At 32.7% G+C, this 22,675-nt stretch overlaps 1 protein-coding gene across 1 annotated transcript in view; it reads left to right on the top strand.

Annotated features, from left to right (window-relative positions):
- The window catches only part of EPRS1 (glutamyl-prolyl-tRNA synthetase 1), a 64,119-nt gene that overhangs the window by 8,917 nt on the left and 32,527 nt on the right, over window positions 1–22,675 (top strand). Inside the window, exons 5-18 of the mRNA XM_074222695.1 lie at window positions 362–501; window positions 691–785; window positions 1,855–1,981; window positions 3,098–3,290; window positions 3,722–3,893; window positions 5,196–5,429; window positions 7,207–7,291; window positions 7,499–7,558; window positions 11,434–11,544; window positions 13,087–13,223; window positions 13,998–14,205; window positions 14,987–15,099; window positions 17,417–17,534; window positions 18,894–19,250. Of these exons, the coding sequence (XP_074078796.1) occupies window positions 362–501; window positions 691–785; window positions 1,855–1,981; window positions 3,098–3,290; window positions 3,722–3,893; window positions 5,196–5,429; window positions 7,207–7,291; window positions 7,499–7,558; window positions 11,434–11,544; window positions 13,087–13,223; window positions 13,998–14,205; window positions 14,987–15,099; window positions 17,417–17,534; window positions 18,894–19,250 (2,150 nt within the window). The remainder of the gene's footprint in view (window positions 1–361; window positions 502–690; window positions 786–1,854; window positions 1,982–3,097; window positions 3,291–3,721; window positions 3,894–5,195; window positions 5,430–7,206; window positions 7,292–7,498; window positions 7,559–11,433; window positions 11,545–13,086; window positions 13,224–13,997; window positions 14,206–14,986; window positions 15,100–17,416; window positions 17,535–18,893; window positions 19,251–22,675) is intronic.

Here is a 22,675-nt window from a genome sequence, read left to right as displayed (position 1 = left end):
TATGAATATGAAGAATGAAATAAACTAAAGAAATAAACAGAAGCTACCACCTTACTATGCTCAGAACTGTTTTGGTTGGAGTGTTGGTTTGGAGTGACATTATTGGGAGGGGGGCTCATAAAATGGAAAAAAGCTGAGTTGGGTTAAATAAATGTTGCCAAACTCATAACTTTCCTGAGTCATGTATGTTTTATAGAGATAGCAAAAATATCAGTCTTAAATTGTTTACAGTTTATAGTCCATTAGAGAAGTATTGTTTTTATTGATTTGATTGCTTAAATTGAATCATTTAAGGAACTCAAAATTGCAAATATGAAATTGCAGAGTTAGTGAATTGTTTAAAATGTTTGTTTGTCAATAGGAAATAATAAATGGCAGGAGCAATTGAAAGAGAATTTGGCTCCACTTCATGTAAAGCGGTGGTTTGGCTTTCTTGAAGCTCAACGTGCATTTCAGTCAGTTGGTACCAAATGGAATGTTGCTACACCAAAAACCAAAGTGGTAAGCAGAATTGTTATTTGGTACAGTTTAAAGGGAAAAAACAAAACATTGTGAAGAAGTTTCAAGTGATATTAAGCAGAATTATTTTTTATTTTCTGCATGTTTCCTTTACCTGGAAAATTTTGTATCTGAGACTTTGGCAGTTTTATGGCAAAACAGCTAATTCTATAAGTGTTCATTTGTTTTAAGGCAACAGAGAAGAAACAGGACGTTGGAAAATTTGTTGAGCTTCCAGGTGCAGAGATGGGCAAGGTTGTGGTCAGATTTCCTCCTGAGGCTAGTGGGTAAGATAATGTCTTTATGAATCATTTGCATGATTAAGAGCAACTAAGGTCTAGTACAACTTTAAAAAAAAATCTATTATAGCTTAGGTGTGTATAAAACATATTTGCTAAATTAAGACACTAAATTAATCATTACTAGATAAGTTCATTTTAAAAATTTACACATTTTTACTAGGTTAAAGAAAAAAGGGTAATATTTAAAATATATTTGAAACCTCTAGAAATGAAAACTATCTGTCTTCATTTTGAGCTTTAATTGCAAAACTATTGTAGCAAAATAAAGGTTTTTGTCTCTTTAATCCTTTTTTTCCTTTCATGATTCATTTTCTTATTTACTGCCCACCAAAATGTCATTTATACAATAAGTGATACTCTTCTACACTCAGATATTATCAGGGTGATTGAGAGTAATAATAATAATAATGACCATGATTGTGTGTCCATTTTTAATTAAAATTTCTAAAACGAAAAGTGTCATTTTTGTTTCCTCTTGTTCCACATTTCTTTGTGGTCAGCTTCAAAGAGGTAAAGAACAGATCAAATCATGCTTTTCACTTCCCAGTACAGAAAAGGAGAATAAGCAGCTAATTAAGCAACCTAAGCCAGTATCATCAAGCTTTATTTACATTCAGTGAGGTAGCAGTGAGAATTATGTCCAGCAGTATGCCTCCAACTTTTTAAAAAATTTGCTTTTATATTAATTTTAAAAATTCACATTAAGTGTGTAATGTTTATATTGTCTCTTAATAAGATTGTACATAAGCTATTAACACTCATATATTTAATTTACTAATCTTATCTTTTTATTTTTATTTTTTGTTTTTGTGAGGGAATGGGGTTAAGTGACTTAAACAGGGTCACACAGTTAGTGTCAAGTGTTTGAGACCTGATTTGAATTCAGGTCCTCCTGACTCTAGGGCTTTACCCTCTGTGCCACCTAGCTTTCCCAATGTTACAATATTTTAATCTTGTGTGTCAGTATTTTCATGTACTCCAAGGGAACTGCTAATTTAAAGTAATTGCCTAAAGCTTGTTAATGAAGTTTCTTTGTGAAATCTTTTTATTTTAGTTATTTACATATTGGACATGCAAAAGCTGCTCTTTTAAACCAGCACTATCAGGTTAACTTTAAAGGGAAACTCATCATGAGATTTGATGACACAAATCCAGAGAAAGAGAAGGAAGATTTTGAAAAGGTAAATTAAGAGTATGGTGATAACCTGTTGATTGACATATTGGATAAGTTCATTAAAATTTTAGGCTTTTTTTTTTTTCAAGGCAAATGGGGTTAAGTGGCTTGCCCAAGGCCACACAGCTAGGTAATTATTAAGTGTCTGAGACTGGATTTGAACTCAGGTACTCCTGACTCCAGGGCTGGTGCTTTATCCACTACACCACCTAGCCACCCCTAAGTTCATTAAAATTTGAGATGATCTAGTGCTTCTGTCATAACTTTTAGCCACAAGTGAAGCCTACCCTTTTATCTTTTTATTCTCCACATTTTTCATTTCTCAAGTCCAGGCAAAGATATAATGAATTTCAGTACATATGGTTTATTTTTTGCATTTCTCTTTAAGTTTCTGTGTCTTATGATAAAAAGTAGATTTTTGCATTCCTTTTAACATCATACACTTTTTTTTTGCTTTCAATGGAAATTATTTTAAACAACAAAACCCTAAAGAATTAGGTGAAAAAATGTAAGTTTCCCAATATCTTTATGTCATCTTCATTCAGAAGTATCATGTCGTCACAGAAGAGAGAGGTGGACTCATCTCTATCAAGTTGATACTAAGTAACTGTCCAGAGTAATTAGTAATCTATCATGAGGTCATGTCTTTATCAAAAGAGAACAGGTGGGATAATACAGTGAAAATTTCTCATTTTTTTGACATTCTTTGTTCTCTTCTTCTCTTATTCATTGGAGATTAAGAGAATTCCCTTTTTTGGAATTAGGGCTCTAATTTTACTTTTTGCTGTACCTGTGCAACCCATAATGAAACCCTCTTTGGCCTCAGTTTTTTCTTTTCTAAATTGGATTGGTGTAAACAATCTTGCTACTTCCCTCTAACTCAATGATATTTTGGAAAAGTACATACCTCTGTCCACTAATTTTTCAGACTGTATAATAGGGGCTCAAATACATTGTATCCTTTGTGACGTTTTTCTCCTGTTGCGTAGTTTATAGTTTTAGAAAAATTATATCAGTTCTTGAGGAGTCAAAGGAAATTCATTTAAAAGGGATGGTATCCTTGTGTGTTTGCTTCCTGGACTAATAAATTAAAACTGAAGTTTGTTTGGGTTTCATATTTCAGGTTATCTTGGAAGATGTTGCTATGCTGCATATCAAGCCAGATCAATTTACTTATACATCTGATCATTTTGAAACAATAATGAAATATGCTGAGAAACTTATTCGTGAAGCAAAGGCTTATGTAGATGATACCCCTGCAGAAGAAATGAAAGCAGAACGTGAACAGAGGACAGAATCTAAACATAGGAAAAATTGTAAGGTGCATTTGGTCCTTTATGCATCTGACTTAATTTGTGTTAGTGAAATGTACCAGTCTTTCCTTTTGTTAAAAATAGTAATCCTACCTTGAATATATTCAATTTATGCAAATACATTGATTCCTTCTTTGTGCCAGAATAATTTAAAAATTCTTCCTGTCTTTGTGACCCTGAAAAAGTTCTTTAATTTTCTTGAGCATCAGTTTCCTTTGGAACAAAATGCCTTCTGAAGTCTCAACTCTCTGTCTGGATGGTCTTCTCGTGCTTAAAAAAAAAAGATGTCTGCCTTGTTTCCAGAGACTGAAGCAGCTTAATTTTATTTTGAAGTTTTATATATGAAGTTTATGCATGGTGATTGTCTTTTAAAGGAAAATTGAACCAGATTAGTAATGCTTTGGCTGAACTGTAGTAAATTTTTTATTTACTAGCTGTTGAAAAGAATCTACAAATGTGGGAAGAAATGAAAAAAGGGACCCCATTTGGTCAGACCTGTTGTTTAAGGGCAAAAATTGACATGAGTAGTAATAATGGATGCATGAGGGACCCAACTCTTTATCGTTGCAAAATACAACCTCACCCGCGAACTGGAAATAGATACAAGTAAGTTCATCTTAGTCCTTTTGTCTTTTTCCCTTTCCTATCAAGTATCACCCACCTGTATACCTGTAATGAGTTATTTCTATGTATTCTTTAGTTTGTTTTTCCTAGTGAAGCTCATGCAAATTTTTCTACTTAATATTGAGAAAAATTGATGAAACTTCAGTGAAAACTTTGATGTTTTCCTGATTTCTGGTTTGAGTTACAAAAATAAAATTGAGGATTAAAATATGAATAATATGTAGACTAGTTAATTTTCTTTGTATCTTTAAGTCTGGAAGGAAACCACTAAGAAGCTTATTATGAATCTGTTGGTAATAGAAAGTGTAAAAAAGTTGAATTGAAATGAAATTGGAAAGAACTTGATTTTTCAGAAATATAAAAAAGATTAAAAAAATTTTTTTTAAATTTATTTAAGGCAGTGGGGTTAAGAGGGACTTGCCCAAGGTCACAAAGCTAGGCAGTTATTAAGTATCTGAGGTTGGATTTGAACTCAGGTCCTTCTGACTCCCAAGGCCAGCGCTCTCTCCACAGTACCACTTAGCTGTTCCTCCCCCAAATTTAATTAATTAATTTTTCTTTCTCCCTTATTTCCTCTGTTCAATCATTTAAGTCTTACCATGTCTGCCGCTGTCCTAGAGTAGGTCATTATAGGCTCTTCTTTGAACTACTTTAATAGCGATATATGTCTTGAATTAGTGAGTATATTATAGTTTGTACAATGGAAGGTAAATAGGTAATTGTTCAATTTATAGCCAATGGTTTTTGTGTAGAGTTGTTAACTTTATTTTAGGTTTGTAGAATTGCTTTAGAACATCCTATAAAATCATATTTATACCATATATTCTAAACTTCAAAAAAAATTTACTTGCACATTTTCTCTAATCTTGTGTGGTATACCATAATATAATAACAATATTTTAAGTTTTAATAAAGTCCAAATTGCAACTATATGGAAAAGGTTTTTGTTTTAATAAAAATTTTCAAAATAAGTATTTTTCTTTTTAAAGGATTATTTTTTTCTATCCTGTTTTTTAAACATTTTAAATGTTGGAATCTCAAAGTTTGTTTACAACTGAATATTAAGAATAAGTTGAATTTCTATACTCAGAACTAGATCATTTTTGAACAAATTTGGCCTATGTTCCTGGGAAATCAGCAAATTATGTTTTTTTTATCATATCCATTATTTGGGGGAAATGCTCATGTAATTAATATTATTATTAATATTATTATTGTTCCATCTAAAATAAAGGTATTTAAGATTTTTTTGTTGATTAATAAAAATTCTTTCTTTTCCCCTAGCATTTATCCTACATATGACTTTGCCTGCCCCATAGTTGATAGCATTGAAGGAGTTACACATGCTCTGAGGACAACAGAATACCATGACAGAGATGAGCAATTTTATTGGATTATTGAAGCATTGGGCATAAGAAGACCATATATTTGGGAGTATAGTCGTCTAAATTTAAACAACACTGTGTTGTCTAAAAGAAAACTAACTTGGTTTGTCAACGAAGGACTAGTTGATGGATGGTATGTTTTATATTATCTATAATTGATAGAAAGTATGTGAATAGATACAGTTTATATGTGTGGTTTCTTTTTTTTTTAGGGTTTTTTTTCTTTTGCAGCTTGTCCAAGGCCACACAGCTAGGTAATTATTAAGTGTCTGAGACCGGATTTGAACCCAGGTACTCCTGACTCTAAAGCTGGTGCTTTATCCACTGTGCCACCTAGCCGCCCCATATGTGTGGTTTCTTTGGCAAAGAACACTGTGTATTTTTAAAATAATTTTTACTGTTTTGTTTTTACACCACATATTTCCACTTTGTCCAAGAAAACCACTTATTTTGACAATGAAATAATTAGGGAAGAAAGAGGGAAAAAAAAGTTTTTTACAGAAAAGATTGGCACCTGTAAGCAAATAAAAATGAAAATTAATTTCTAAATGTATAGACAAAATTCTTAACCTTTCTGAGCCATTCTTTTCTCATCTATAAAAATAAAAGATAATATTTATTTTCTGTTTCATAAAACACTTTTTCTTTTTTCTTTTTTAAATTTATTTTTATTAAAGATATTATTTGAGTTCTACAATTTTCCCCCAATCTTGCTTCCTCCCCCCACCCCCACCCCACAGATAGCACTCTCTCAGTCTTTACTTTGTTTCCATGTTGTACCTTGATCCAAATTGGGTGTGATGCGAGAGAAATCATATCCTTAAAGAGAACATAATTCTCAGATTTCTTAGATGTAACAAGATCAGACAATAAAATAATCTGGTTTTTTTCCTAAATTAAAGGGAATAGTCCTTGTACTTTGTTCAAACTCCACAGCTCCTTATCTGGATACAGATGATACTCTCCTTTGCAGACAGCCAAAAATTGTTCCCAATTGTGCACTGATGGAATGAGCAAATCCTTCAAGGTTGACCATCACTCCCATGTTGCTGTTAGGGTGTACAGTGTTTTTTTCTGGTTCTCCTCATCTCACTCAGCATCAGTTCATACAAATCCCTCCAGGTTTCCCTGAAATCCCGTCCCTCCTGGTTTCTAATAGAACAATAGCATAGAACACTTTTTCTAAGAAAATATAAGCTGCTGAAATTATTAAGGACAATAATAAATAGAACTATCTTAAATGTGATCTACTTGAAATGGATTGCTATGAATAGTATGTTAGGTTCATAGTTTGTTCTTGGTGTGTTGTTAATATTAGTAGTATATCCTAAATTAGATAGGCTTAAGTACTCAAATATTTGTTGTGTGTATGTATTGATATATGTTGTTGAAATTCTGTTACTATCCTGTGGAATATTTGAGTACAAACTCTTAAATACCACCTCAGAGCCCCATCCAAGGTGGCTAAATTATTAAAATCCCAAAGGACCTCTTATTCTAAGGACAATATTGGAACAAGTCTTGAGTGTTTCTCATAGTAATAATCATTATTCTGTATTAAGGTTCAGTCTGTCCAAGCAATGCTGGTCATTCTGGAAGTGAAGATAGTGAAGCTAGTTTGAGGGATTGAGTCCATAGGGAGGCATTGTGATATCTAATCTCAGGGCTACCACTTAATGAAGAAGTTTAAGTAATCTTAGAGGTCCTTTTTGTCTCTTACATTTCATGTTTTCTGCTGCTTTGGCCTTACTAGAGTACCATATCCCACTCTAATAAAGTAGCTAGCTCAGACTTAAAACAAAATGCAATACAGTGCATATTATTAAAACATTTTCTATGTTCCTGTGTATATTCTAACTCTTCATATAACAAATGTTCCTAACCTCTAAAGATATATATTCATCTTTCAGGGATGATCCAAGGTTTCCCACAGTTCGTGGTGTACTGAGAAGAGGGATGACAGTTGAGGGACTCAAACAGTTTATTGCTGCCCAAGTGAGTTGCTTTAGTTTTTTTTTACTCTGAAGTAAGGCTGTTAACCTGCACATATGTTTACTTTTCTGTCTTCTCTTTTTCCCCATGTACTGCAAAGTCAGGATTAAAACATGGAAAATAATGGGTTAGAGTTTTAACAACTTATTTTCCAGATTTGATATTTAAGAACATTTCCAGGCTGCTAAAATGTTATAATTTTTTTCCTAGGGCTCTTCACGGTCAGTTGTTAATATGGAATGGGATAAAATTTGGTCATTTAACAAAAAGGTATGTATTTCTATTCTTGTTTTTACTTTTTTTGTGTCTTATTCTTGAATAACATAATAAATCTGAAAATTACTGGAGTGTCTGTATAAAGAAGAAATCGTAGAAGTTGATTGCATCATTTTGCATACCCTCAGGAAAATGGAATGTTTCCCTTTTTTTAATATACTTATATTAATGACTGAATGGGCTTTGCCCCAGTCAAACTGACCTGAGAAAAATCTAGCTTGAAAAAGGCAAGGTCTCATTGCATCCAGGGTCATCTGTAGTTATCCTGATCCATATTTAGCCACTGGACCCAGTTGGCTCTGGAGGAGAAGGTGAGACTGGTTGGTGACTTTGCACAGTTTCCCCTTCACTTGAATCCAACTTACTTGCATGTCATGACATCACCTCTCTAATGTCATGGTCTTCTTCAAGAATGAAGGACAAACAACAACAACAACATCTAGCACTAAACATATTAACTTGCCAAAAACAAAAGCAAGGTGTTTTTAACAGAGTTTTGTGGAAAGGTAATTGTTCTTGCTGTGATTCTTATGAACATTCTGCATTTCATTTTTCTGCTTTCAAGCTGCGAGCTATCTGTAAGAAGGTATTACTTAATGTTTTTGTTTGCCTTAGCACATAGCTTTCAGCACCATAAACATGTAATCTGAGATGCCATTATGCTGCTTTGAAGCACAATCACCTTTATAGAAAGGATGATAGTTGCATTTTATATATTCATTGAAAATGCATTATTCCTTTTTTTTTAAGTTTTGTCCTCTGGGGTTCTTAGTTTCAAAGGGAATATCTAATAATCGCATTAATTACATTTCCCTTCTATGGTGAGAGGACAAAGGATTTTTTCAGTCTGCACATTTGATTAAATTTCATTGATTTTGGTAGTTCTTTAATTTTATTTTCTGTACCTTACTGTATTATTTTCATTTTGAAGTTTCTCACGTAAATATCAAACAAGGAATATTGCATCTTGACGTGGCTTACTGTTAATTGGCAGCAGATTGCTTGGACACTATAATAAGGCAAATTTTTTTAGAATGCCAACTTTTAAACTATGGCTTCTGTGATTGTGCGTGTTCTGTGAACTTGTTTTTATTTATTTTTTATATTATTGCTTGATTTTGCTGATGCCTTGCCCCGTTTGAGAAGTAGTTGCTTGCCTGGCATGTGTTGTATTTTTTCCTTTTGTCTTTGGTCAGTGGAACACATCAAGGAATTATCAATTGGTTCTTTCTGTTGCTGCAGTTATGAATAATAGGATTAAAAATTTAATAGCAAAGTTAATAATACCGTACTCTTATCAAAAACATAAGTTATTTGGACACAGTAATCCACAAATACCATTCTTAAATCTATAACATGATTTCAAGTTTAGAATGGTGGTAAAGCCAAAATAATTCTGAGCATTTTGAGTGCAAGGCAACAGCTTTATATTTTCCTCAATGTTGTCTTTCTTCCCTGCATCTTATGATGAAACTCACCGAAACTTCCTCCTATAATCTTTGTATTCATGGAACATGCTAGAATTTATAACCAAAAAAAAGCAAATCAACAATTTTCTTCCTCTCAGACTAAAACTTAATGAAGGAGCAGAAAATTTAACCATAGGGAATTAAAAGCAAGTATTATTCATGAGTCACAATTCACTTGCCAGCTGCCTTAACAGTTTTGGCTAAAACTAAACCATTAACTTATTAAGCGTGTTTGGAGAGAGACAGCTAAAACCAGAAAGTAACAAAAAAAAGAATGACTGCAATTTTATTGACTCAAAAATGAAAATAGCATCTTGTTTTATAAATCTAAATTTTCATTCTCATTGAACTATTATAACAACAATATTAATAACCAGTTATAATTTTAACTGACATTTGGCACTATATATACTACAGGTATTAATTAATATTTCCAGTTTACAGATGAAAGAGCTTGAGCTTCTTAGAAGTTAAGTGATTTGCTCAAGATCACAGTTTGTAAATACCAGGTTTCTTAACTCTAGAACTCTACTACAACTACTTTGTCTATAATGCTGTATTATTTCCTAGTCATCCAAAGTAGTTTGAAACATATAAAATATATTTTTCTTGATATCAGAAAAAACATTTGTTATTCTCAATTTAACATTGAGTTTTGAGTTCTTTCAAAACAAAAAGTGTCATAGCTTTGAAATAATTCTGAGATATAATTAACTCTATCAAGGTTTTATTTTTCATAAATTCCTAAAATTCTGTACACAGTTTCTAAAAAATTACATTAAAGGTAACATTTTATCATATTATAGCAATCTTATGTAATATGTTAATTTATTGAAATTATATTAAAATAAAATTTCTACCTTATCACATATTAAGTGCTTAATTAATATTTCTTTCCTTTATTCCTAGATCTCAAAGATTGTAAACCTTATCTAGAACAGATTTTCTTTTACATTATTAATAATATATTGTCTAATGTTTAATTAGTTGATATAAACTAATTTTTGTTTTTTATTTAACCCCCTTCCCCCCCTTTTTTTTTTGAAGTGAGGGTATGCTTTCTCTTCCCTTGAGAAGGAAGGTATAAGTCATCAAAGGTAAAGAAAGGTGATACTCCATTTCTGGCATGGAGTTGTGAGCAAGAGTGAAGCTATAGACCTTTTCCAGCTTCTGAACTGTACCTTTCCATCATGGTTTCATTATTTTCTTATAAATTCCTAAAATGCCAGAAGCAGTTTTATTCAAAAGGCAATTAAAATGTGCCCCCCCCAAAATGAATATTATTTTGACTTAACTAATATTTTGAGTACCTAGATACAATTCTCATGTAATTGAATTTATATTAATATTACTAATTTTAAATATTCCCTATCATAATGCCTGTTCTATCATCATTGCATGTAACCAACCCCTGCGATGTTTCATCTAATATGTTTTTTTGAAGAATCAGTTAATACTAAGTATAGCAGGATATGTTTATATCCTCTAGTAGTCGTTTTCCCTCCCATGTTTTTTGTATCCCTCAAATACTGTTGTGTTATTTCTGGACAATTTTAAACTGAACTGTGAAGTAAAAAAAAAAAATCCCCCAAATATAGAAAATCAATGATCTATTTTAAAGATTGAATAGGTTTAGAACATAACTAGTATGACTACTAAAAGTAATCTACAATTTATTGGTTTTCAGTATTGTATTATGAAATTGCCTTATTATAGTGACCTAATGCTATTCTGTCTTAAAATATTGTCTAGCGATTTGGTTAAAATGAAAATAAGTCACAACATATGCATATTTCTTTAAAAATGGAATTTCCCACATATTTCACTTTCTACTATCACCCTCACCACTCTCAGTGAAAGTCTATTGGTAAACTTAGGATTTTTACCTATAGGTTATAATTATCTTCTTTGCTTAATAGGAAGACTCATATCTAGGTATTTGAAATGTATCATTTCAGATCCTATCTACTCCCTTTTTTTGACTACCAAGAAATTTTTCTTTGAAAGTTAATTTAGGGGCGGCTAGGTGGCGTAATGGATAAAGCACCAGTCTTGGAGTCAGGAGTACCTGGGTTCAAATCCGGTCTCACACACTTAATAATTACCTAGCTGTGTGGCCTTGGGCAAGCCACTTAACCCCATTTGCCTTGCAAAAATCTAAAAAAAAAAAGAAAGAAAGAAAAGAAAGTTAATTTAAACTTTTTTGTGGTCTTGTCTTTATTTTTTGCCTTTTACCTGTCAGAAGAGAGTTAACAGGTAAACAAAGAAAAGTGCAGTAACAAAGAAAACCAATTACTATTCCTGTGTCAGGCCTTTTGAATGTGTCTAATTTTGTTTTTGTGACTAGAGGATTTTTAGCATAAGGTATTTTATTCATTGCTCTTCTATTAATTTTTAAAGGTTATAGACCCTGTGGCTCCTCGTTATGTTGCTTTACTGCAGAAGGAAGTAATTACTGTGAACATACCTGAAGCTCAGGAAGAGATGAAAGAAGTGGCTAAACACCCAAAGGTCACACTAAGATTTTGCTACTCTTTTTCTCTCTTTTGGGTTAGAGTTTAGAAAGAAAGCATTATGCTATCATGTCAATAATTGCCAATTGGAAGTATTTTGTGTACAACATAATTTCTTAAGGTTTGATGAAACTAATCACTAAGTTTTGTATATTTTTCCCTGTTAGTCACGTGGACAGGGGGGGCACAAGTTCTTCTAGGGAATGTTGAATATTTTGACTATCAACTATTTATATCAAACCACTTCCTAAAATTAAACCCATCAGAAAAAAGATTATTTCTTCATTTGCAAACAAGCCTGGTAGACTAAACTTTGACTTGTAAAATCTCTTCCCACTCACAAAATTTAATATTTTCAGACATAATGTTAATTGAATCCTTTCCTTCCATTTCTAAATCTCTGAGAGACCTTTATCATTCATCCAGATTTGTAGACCAGGGGATTCTTAATCTGGGATCCATGAATTTTTTTAAAAATAATTTTATTTCTATAAAATTGTTTTCTTTAGAATCACAAGTGTTTTGTTCTGCATGTTTAAAATATTACAAGAAGGGTTCTGTAGGTTTTACTTAGCTACTGAAGTTGGATCCATGACACAAAAAGATAAAGAATTCCTTCTACAAAGCAGCATACTTTTTAATAGAACATCTCCATTTTTAAGCACCATAATAATCACATGTATCTATTGTGCCTAGTGTTATTCCAATAGATCATAGAATCTAGAGCTAGAAGTGACTTTAGCAATCATTTAGTCGATTTTGCAGATAAGAAAGGACCCTTAGAAATCATTGAGGTAGAGAATTGCAAAGCTAGTAAATCATTTCCACTCAGAGATTCCTCATCAAAATTGGTGCTCTTTCTACTATACCTTGCTGGGCAGTTGGTGCTCTCATCCACCTTAAATCATAGAAATTGAAATGTCCCCCTTCTAGGCTTTTGGCCAACTCTTATAATAAATGAGATAAAGGATCCCTTTCCACCTTAAATTCAGTGCTTTGTAGAAAGAGATTTATGAACATATAGACTCACAGGACATCTGTATAAGGCAAGGGACCGTGTAGAACTCATATCATTGCAATTTGACTCCACTCAAGTAACTGCTAACTATCTGGTCTTAAATATCTAGTTAGTATCTTAGCTGAAAATGAAAGCAGCCTTGATTACTTCTGGTGCTGTTCTCCATAAAAGATTCCTTGATACCCATCTATTCCTTAGCCCTAGTTTTGATTATTTGATCAATGCTATGGTAATACTTATCTATTTATTGTGGCAGCAACCTGAAGTTTCATTAAATTGTGATATTCTAACGTAACCCTTTGAGAAGAAAATGCAGAATTTTCTTAAAGTCCTTGTGCAGCCACTATCCTTAAATTGTACTGCAAAGCGTGCCACACTTGCCTACTTAAGTGGCCTCACCTGTCAGTGTTACTCCCATCATCACATATTTGTGGTCACATCTTTTTTCATTCCTAATGATAGTAGCAGTGACTATCAGTACTATTTGTTATATTGATACTTTTTTTATTTCTTATGATACAGAATGTTGATGTTGGCCTGAAGCCTGTGTGTTATGGTCCCAAAGTGCTCATTGAAGGTGCTGATGCAGAGACTTTATCAGAGGGTGAGATCGTAACATTTATAAATTGGGGCAACATCATCATCACTAAAATACACAAGTAAGAAATAGTTTTTTGTTCTCAAGTCTGAATTTAAAGATATAACTGAATAATTATTTCTTGCATGTCTGATCAGTACAGTTTATCTGTTACTTCTGTCCAGATGTGTAAATTACTAAATGTATGAGTTGCTTTCTTCTTCATTTAGTTGCAAGTTTTGTATCACTAAGATATCCTAGTTGTTTTTAAGTCTACAAAAATGTCCTAGTAAATTTAGTGTTCTTTTTTTAATGATCCAGTGTTAATTCTTGAATGCAGTTACAAATTGGATCTTTCCAATATTTTGAACAGAGATAAAGGCCTTTTATCTTAAGTACTAGTTTCCTAAGTTTAAAATAGTCCATCTTGCTTCTTGTAATAAGCAGTGCCTATAACTTTGTTTTGGATTTATCAAATATAGGTAGAATTATCATAGGGTAGAACTAAGACCAATGAAAGGCAAATTCCAACTTTATATGAGGTAGAACTTTTTGCCAGTTTGTAGAGACTCATAGACTTTTGGGTTGGACTAAATCTGAGAGAGCTTCCTTTTCTGAGAATCCATTCCTATGTTTAAATTAAATTTTATTTATAATATTAAATCAGAATTTGTGCTAATAATTACATACAAATATGTGATAATCACAAAAAATTTATATGATAGTTTATTAATAATTCATATGTTAAATTTTGTAATATTGAATGGCTGGAACTTTTTTACTTCACTGAGATTAAGATAAATATTATGATGTTTTGATTCATTTTCTTCCGAATGTTTTTCCAACTTATGTTTAGGAATTCAAATGGAAAAATTGTATCCCTTGATGGGAAGTTGAACTTAGAGAACAAAGACTACAAGAAGACAGCTAAGATAACCTGGCTTGCAGAGACTGCAAATTCTCCTCTTATTCCAACAGTGTGTGTGACTTATGAACACCTCATTACTAAGCCAGTTCTTGGAAAAGATGAAGATTTCAAACAGTACATCAACAAGAATAGCAAGGTCAATTAAGCAATTTTCATTTGATCCTGTTGCTGCTTATACTTTTCTTTGGAAGTATTTTTTTTTTAATGCAATCAGTTGTAGTATTTCAGCCATTAGAACAAATGTCGTGATAGGTTTTTAGCCATTGATTTCAGTGATTCTAATCAGTAATGAGAAATCCAGAAAAGACTGTATTTCTCTGTTGGCAATTCCATTAACTGGAACTTAAAAATCACTAACATTCATAATAGGTTACTACTAAACTTTCCCTTGTAAAAAAGAGCAAATGTGAAATTGGGCTATATTTCTTTTCAGTGATTGCCATAAAGAAATGATTTTATCCTCTTAACAAAATTAACTTTTTGGAAGCAAAAGCTCATATATCTTGAAGGAATTATTTTTCTCTAAGAAAATTTATGCTTTATAATTAAGGTTTGTCAAGGGGAGGGTGGTGTCAAGTTCTTTTTTTTTTTTAAGATTTTTTTTTCAAGGCAATGGGGTTAAGTGGCTTGCCCAAGGCCACACAGCTAGGTAATTATTAAGTGTCTGAGGCCAGATTTGAACCCAGGTACTCCTGACTCTAAGGCCGGTGCTTTATCCACTGCGCCACCTAGCCACCCCCAGGTGTCGAGTTCTAAACAATTTATTTTTCAGTATATGCGGAAGCCATAGGAATTTTTTAAAGCTATATAAATTTCACAGATATATAGCCACTTATTATATTTAAATATATTATTCTAACCTTTCATATGCTCACATTTTGAGAAAAATGTGTTTTTCTTTTAAACTGTCTTTATAGCAAGAAGAATTAATGTTAGGGGATCCCTGCCTTAAGGATTTGAAGAAAGGAGATATTATACAATTGCAGAGAAGAGGATTTTTTATTTGTGATCAACCCTATGAACCTTTTAGGTAAGCAGATAATCCTTGGTTATCAGTTATAACTGTAAATTCTATTTTCTTTTTTGTAGAGTAGTGTCAAACTGGGTAATCATTTAGTAAGTAATTAACCAACTGTTCAGAATTCTAAATTGTCACATTGGTATTATCAATGGATTTATTTTACATAATATAAAACTTTTGTATTTTAGGAAAGCATATATGGGGGGTGGGAGTGGGGTTGGGGACAAGGCAACTGGGGTTTAGTGATTTGCCCAAGGTTACACAGATAGTACATGTCTGAGGCTGAATTTGAACTTGAGTCCTTCTGATCCAGGGCTAGTGTTCTATTCACTGTGCTACCCAGCTGCCCCAGAAAGCACAATGTTTTAATCTGAATAATGTTAGCTTTAATCAGACTTTAGTGAAATAGTTATATTTTTAAAATGTCTTATTTTGAATGAAAATTGTTTTTCTTCTGTTGTGATGCCACCTCTTAAATTTTTATTAAACTTCTTAAAGAAAAAGTTAATGGGGGTGGCTAGGTGGCCTAGTGGATAGAGCACCTGCCCTGGAGTCAGGAATACCTGGGTTCAAATCCGGTCGCAGACACTTAATAATTACCTAGCTGGGTGGCCTTGGGCAAGGCACTTAACCCCATTTGCCTTGCAAAAACCTAAAAAAAAAAAGTTAATGATTAGTGTTATGGCATTGGTTTGTGTGAGTTTTATTAGAATTTATGATATGCAGTGCTTTTTAAAAATTCTTTGTAGCTTCCTCTTACCCCAACTCTTTTCAGGAAGTCAAAACTTGGCCCTTAAAGTACATTTGGTCATTTTCATTGACTGATGAGAAACATTTGTAGACAAAATTTGCCCTTGAGCAAAAAAAGAATCCTTGTTTATTATAACAGTTCTTGGAATTGAATTCCTTTTTTGCATCTTTTGCCTTTTAGTTCTGACTTTATTTTAAAATCTTATTTTATCAACTGATAAAGAATCAGTAATTTTAAATTTTATGATGATCCAGAGAATGAGGAAATACTATAATGCTTAAAATGTTTTTTAAAATGCATTTTCTTTCTGACTACCTTTCCCTTGTCTTTGACAACTCTTGATGGCAGAGTGTTCTCTCTGTTGTTTCACCCCATTGTAACAGTTGTTTCTTTGTATAAATTATTCTTATTGTGCTTCACACGGCACTATTTAATTGTCTTCCTTGTTTCCTTCTAAATTGACCGTTTTAGCATTTCTTGTGACACAAATAATATTTTTAAGTGGTTTTTTTTGTGTTTTTTTTTTTTTGCAAGGCAAATGGGGTTAAGTGCCTTGCCCAAGGCCACACAGCTAGGTAATTATTAAGTGTCTGAGGCCGGATTTGAACTCAGGTACTCCTGACTCCAGGGCCGGTGCTCTGTCCACTGTGCCACCTAGCCACCCCGAAGTTTAAAAAGTTTAGTTCTTTATTTCCTTAAATATCTTAAGCATTTAATTTAGATTTTTTTTTCAGTTTGCTTTCAAAGAATTTTATGGTGTTTCTTTTTATGTTTTTGTTTTTGTTTTTATTTTTTAATTAAAGATTTTATTTATTTTGTTTTACAATTTTTCCCCTAATCTTACTTCCCTCCCCCCACCCCCCACAGAAGGCAGTTTGTCAGTCTTTACATTGTTTCCATGGTCTACGTTGATCCAAATTGAGTGTGATGAGAGAGAAATCATATCCTTAAGGAAGAAACATAAAGTGTAAGAGATAGCAAGATCAGACAATAAGATACCAGGTTTTTTCCTAAATTAAAAGTAATAGTCCTTGGTCTTTGGTCAATCGCCACAGTTCTTTCTCTGGATACAGATGGTGTTCTCCATTACAGATAGCCCCAAATTGTTCCTGATTGTTGCACTGATGGAATGAGCAAGTCCATCAAGGTTGATCATCAGCCCTATGTTGCTGTTAGGGTGTACATAGTTTTTCTGGTTTTGCTCATCTCACTCAGCATCAGTTCATGCAAATCCCTCCAGGCTTTCCTGAATTCCCATCCCTCCTGGTTTCTAATAGAACAGTAGTGTTCCATGACATACATATACCACAGTTGGCTAAGCCATTCCCCAATTGAAAGACATTTACTTAATTTCAGTGCTGCTATGAATATTTTTGTACAAGTAATGTTTTTGCCCTTTTTTCATCATCTCTTCAAGGTAGAGACCCAGTTGTGGTATTGTTGGATCAAAGGGTATGCACATTTTTGTTGCCCTTTGGGCATAGTTCCAAATTTCTCTCTAGAAAGGTTGGATGAGTTCACAGCTTATGGTGTTTCTCTTGCTTCCTCTTTCCCCACACACTGTTTTTATCTTAGCCCATATAGTTGCAGAGAAGCCCCCTGCATTTTGATATATATCCCTGATGGCCATACAAAGGAAATGCCAACATCTGGATCAAAGGAGAAGACTAAAGCAGAAACAACGAAGAGTGAGGTAATGTATTATTTTTAAAGATTTATTTGTAAATTAGCAAGAATTATTTAGTATTTTAAATTTCCATATTAAGTAACTATTGTTACTTAAAGTAATTTTTGTAATTGTAAAGTAAAATTGCCACTTTAACTGTCATGAAAATGAGTATGAAATTTAGATTTTTATACTTGAAAGTATTTAAGTTAAAGTTTATGGAAAATATTTTTATTCACTAAAAAGAATAAAATATTTTAAAACTAGAAATAAAGATTTTTTTAAACAGAAAATTAAGTAAAATAAACATTTCTCATTTTAATTATGTTTCTTTATGCCAAAATTTAGGGCATAAAGCTCTATAATTTACATTCTAGGAGACATTTTTTTAAAGTGAAAACCTTTTGGTATTTCTCTTCTTCAGGATAAGTTTGGTGATAATGCAATTTAAAAAAAAAATGTTTAACACAATGTGCTTAAGTGACTTGCCCAAGGTTACACAGCTAGGCAATTATTAAGTGACTTGAGGCCACATTTGAACTCAGGTCCTCCTGATTCCAGGGCTGGTGCTCTATCCACTGTGCCAACTAGCTGCCCCCTTGATATGCAATTAAAAAAAAAGTTGATAAATAATCTTTTCTTGATAATTTTTTTTATTCCAACTGTTCCCTGAGTAATTTAAAACATTTTATATGAGAATATAATTTTTGTACATTCTAAACTCCAACCTACTTTCTAGCCTTTACTTCACTCATTCAGTTATCCAACCATATTTACCTTATTAATGATGCTCATGTAAGATAATAATCTACCTCAGGTCTCTATGCCTTTTTTTTTTACTTTTTGTCAGACCTGGAATTCACCTCATCCTCCCCCTTTGCCTTTCAGAATCCTTAATTTCCTTCAAAGCTTAATTCAAATGACATTTACTGCCAGAGTCCTTTCTTGGTTCTCTACCTGCCCTGTCACCTCCTTGCCCCCACTCAGTGTCTTTCCTATTGCCCCAGTTGCATTGTATTTATTTTATTTATACCTAGATATGTATTTATGTATTGCCTCACACAATAGAATGTAAGCTCTTGGAAGACAAGGACTATTTTATTTTTGTCATTATGTCTCCAACACCTAATATAGTGCCTTAATGAATGGTTGGATTGATCATGATATTTTGTTTTCTTCCTAAAATTGTTTTTTCTCTAGAACCATTTTACAGGGAAAATCTCTGTTGGTTATGGTTAAATTTTATTAAAATTAAAACAGCAATCTTTAATGCCAATTTTGGATAGAAAAGTTGCATTATGTGTTATGAGGATATATTTTAAGCAAATTTATTATCTGTGTTTCACATAAACTACATATTTAATTTTTTGTTTTCTGCCTTTGAAGATAACTGCTTTGAAAGACAAGTCTGCACCGCTTGTGCAGAAGGATCAGGGGACTCTAGAGAGTGCTTTGGCTTTTTACAACAGAGTGACTGCTCAGGGTGATGTGGTTCGAGAATTAAAAGCAAAGAAAGCAGCCAAGGAAGATGTGGATGTAGCTGTAAAACAGCTTTTGGCTTTGAAAGCTGAATACAAAGAGCAAACTGGCCAGGAATACAAACCCGGGAATCCTCCAACTGCAATACATAGCGATTCCTCCATGTCAAAGAATTCCTTGACTCTAGACAATAAGTCTCTTTATGATCAAGTTGCTGCACAAGGAGAAGTGGTTCGTCAACTCAAAGCTGAAAAGGCCTCAAAGGTAAGATTAATGAGGTGAATTAAGGATATTATAAATGCATGAATTTAGTCTGCTTACATTACATATAATACATGTCTTTTTTAGATCCTTTAATGTTTAGAAATTTCTTTTCTTTCAGTTTGTCACGATAAAAAGGTTTATTCGTTTTTTTAAGTTTCCTTAGCCTTGGGTTGACTATGTAGGTACTAAACTCCAAATTATCACATCTGACATTAGCCAGTAGATCCCTAGATGTCAGTGCTTGAACATGGATTTCAAGGAATGATTATTCTTGGAAATCTTCCACATCAGTCTGGCATTTCTTAGCATTTGGTTAACATTTTGAAGTCCTATTCAACCTTTCCAAAATTTAGACAATTTTGTTTTCCTCTACAAAAGACCAAGTTTTAATACTGCTGAGTATTATGAGTTAGTTTTAGATAAACAAAAAAAAAACATCATTTAAATACGGACTCCAGTGCCAAGGTTGAAGCTGCATTGATTTTCCTGACTTCTAACTCTAGGACCAGTGCTCTATCTATTGCACCATCTAGCCACCCTTGCTGCATTGATTTTCACAGTGTAAACGCTGCATTTCAGTGGTAGCTTTGTCACCACTTCTGTTCTCAAATTCTATACTTCTTTTCAATTTGTTTAAAGCATCCTGAGATTTATGTATTCTTCTTTCCCTTAACTTCATGGGTGTACTAATTTAATATTATCAATGACTTCAGTAGCCAGTGGAATGGAATTCACCTTTTTTGAGTAGGTAAATGGTTTTTTGCGTTTAGTATTTGTTTCTCATACGTCTATAAGAGTCATAGAGAGGTTTATTGGGAGTTCCTTTTGCTGGTGAATCCTAGATTTTAAGTTTAGTTGTTGCTTCATTTTTTTTTTTAGGTTGGTTTTTTTTTTGGCAAGACAATGGGGTTAAGTGGCTTGCCCAAGGCCACACAGCTAGGTAGTAAGTGTCTGAGGCCGGATTTGAACTCAGGTACTCCTGACTCCAGGGCCAGTGCTCTGTCCACTGTGCCACCTAGCCGCCCCTGTTGCTTTGTTTTAATAAAATAGGTATTTGATGATCTCATATTTATATACCACTTTGTTGTTTATATAGTATTCTCATTAATCTTATAAGGGTGGCCCCTCTCTCCCATCTTGAGAGGTGTGCCATTTTGTTAAGATATCTTAATTAAAAACCGTTTTAATAAAAAAAAAATCCTATAAGGGTTGTATGAGTATTTTATTTAACAATTAAGTAAAGCAGTTATAAATTGACAAAAGTCCAATCTTACTAATTCCATTCCCAATATACACACTTTAATTGTATAGAAGTTGGCACCTTGTGATAATTATCCCAGTGCATATAACAATAAGTGAAATTCTCTAGCCGATAAGAACCATTGTAAACTATTTAATTCAGAATGGTAATTTCTCTGTAGCACTGTATCATAAGCACTAAATTTCCCTTTAATTATTAGGCTTATTATTGTATCGTACATAAGCACCTATATTTTTATCTGTATGACTTTATTTAGTCATTTTATTTTCTGAAAATGTTTTTAGTTTCCTTTGATACACAAGTTGGACAAAATTTGACATAAGGCAGTTATTTTAGTATATAACAGCTAGACTTTGTTTTTTTTTTCCTTTCCTGCTTTGGGATCAGATAAGGTTTCTGGGAAAGAGTTTTTAGCTATAAAAGCAGAGTATAAACATAAGGCAGGTCAGAAATATAAACCTGGATAACCACCTTCTGTTTCTTGTAGTCAGCCTTCTTTTTTTCCATCATCTTCCTCCTCCTTTTGTTTCATAAATTGCAGACCCATTTACATTGAAGTTGTTGAACAAAGTGAGGTGTAGTAGGCACTAAAGCTCTACAAATGTGTATAATAAATGGTGTTGAGCACTGAGATAGATACTCCTTGAGCCAAACTGTTGAAATTTTGCATATTAAGCTTTTATGTGTTCTGCTTTGAAGGGGCGGAGAAAAAAGTAAATTTCATTTTAAATAGATGTTTTCACTAGTTTAAAGTCTAATTGATGTTAGCATTATGAAAAAAGAGGGGTGCTTAAAGTTTAAGGTGAAATTTAAAAAATAGGAGACAGTTCATTTATAGAGAATTAAGTCCATTGACATTTTAAGATTTTTTTGTTGTTGTTGGGCGTGGGATTAGGTTTTGAAATAATAATTTTTATTCATTGTATAACTATATAATTTTGCTATTTTTAATTGACTAAACACAAATAATTCAGGTACTCTGTGTCTAAAGGGGGTTTTTTTGGTATCTTTTTGAATCACAGATTTTGTCTTTTTATATCTATTGTCCAGATGCAAGTTGAACAAAACATAAAAACCATCCAGTTGATTAATATTATCTTTTTTAGTAGCAATGTTCTAGTTGATTAACTTGAATGAAACTTTTTTCTTTAGTGATTAGAAACATTTTTGTTCCAAAGTAAATTTGGAATGTACAAATATATTTATTGCAAAACATTTTTAATTTTCATCCATGAACTCCCCCCCTTTTCAGTTTTAGAAATTAGATATCATTATGTTTAGTTTTTGTCAAAAGTTTAGTTTTTGTCAAAAGATAATCTTTTATTATGCCATACGGTGTTCTTGATAGTTTGGAAGAAAGCTATGATAACTGTTATGAGCTTGGATATAGTTTATGTTTATACTGTTAGAACAAGAAATCTTTTCTTGGGTATCTATTTCCTTCTACATTATGAATTGCTTAGTTTTTCTACAAATTCCCCATATTATTTGTGTCAATTATATTATATTCCCATATATACTAAGGGTGATTTGTGAAGTTCCAGGTCTAATTTATCTGTCTCATACTTTAGTATACACTTACAAACATGCACATACAAACACATGCACACATACACACACTCATACACACTTATTGGGAGCTTTTTAAGTATATCACTGTGTACTATGTAATGTTTAAGCTTAAAATCTGTTCTTTAAGAATGTATATAATCGGGGCAGCTAGGTGGTGCAGTGGATAGAGCACCGGCCCTGGAGTCAGGAGTACCTGAGTTCAAATCTGGCCTCAGACACTTAATAATTACCTAGCTGTGTGGTCTTGGGCAAGCCACTTGCAAAAAAAAAAAAATAACAACTAAGAATGTATATAATCAACAAATTATTTGCCCAAATTTGTAAACCTAAATTAGGTTTACAAAATGTATTTCTTATTTTCAAGTTGATAGTGTTATGCTCACTCTCATTTGACAGATGTGAAAACTGAGATGAAAGGTTGCAACTTGATCATACCTATAAAGTTTCTCAATCAATATTTGACCCCATGTCTTCTAGCTTTAAGCCTAAAGCAGTTTAAGTACCATACTGTCTCTTTTGTATATTGTGTCTACAGTGTCTAGAACACTGTCCTGAATGGTTCAGGGAAGATTTGCAATAAATACAGGAGTTA

Source organism: Macrotis lagotis, chromosome 2 (assembly GCF_037893015.1).
Source record: "Macrotis lagotis isolate mMagLag1 chromosome 2, bilby.v1.9.chrom.fasta, whole genome shotgun sequence".
NCBI lineage: Eukaryota > Metazoa > Chordata > Mammalia > Peramelemorphia > Peramelidae > Macrotis > Macrotis lagotis.
The sequence above is the reverse complement of the archived record's forward strand: the minus strand, read 5'-3'. Positions and strand labels throughout refer to the sequence as shown.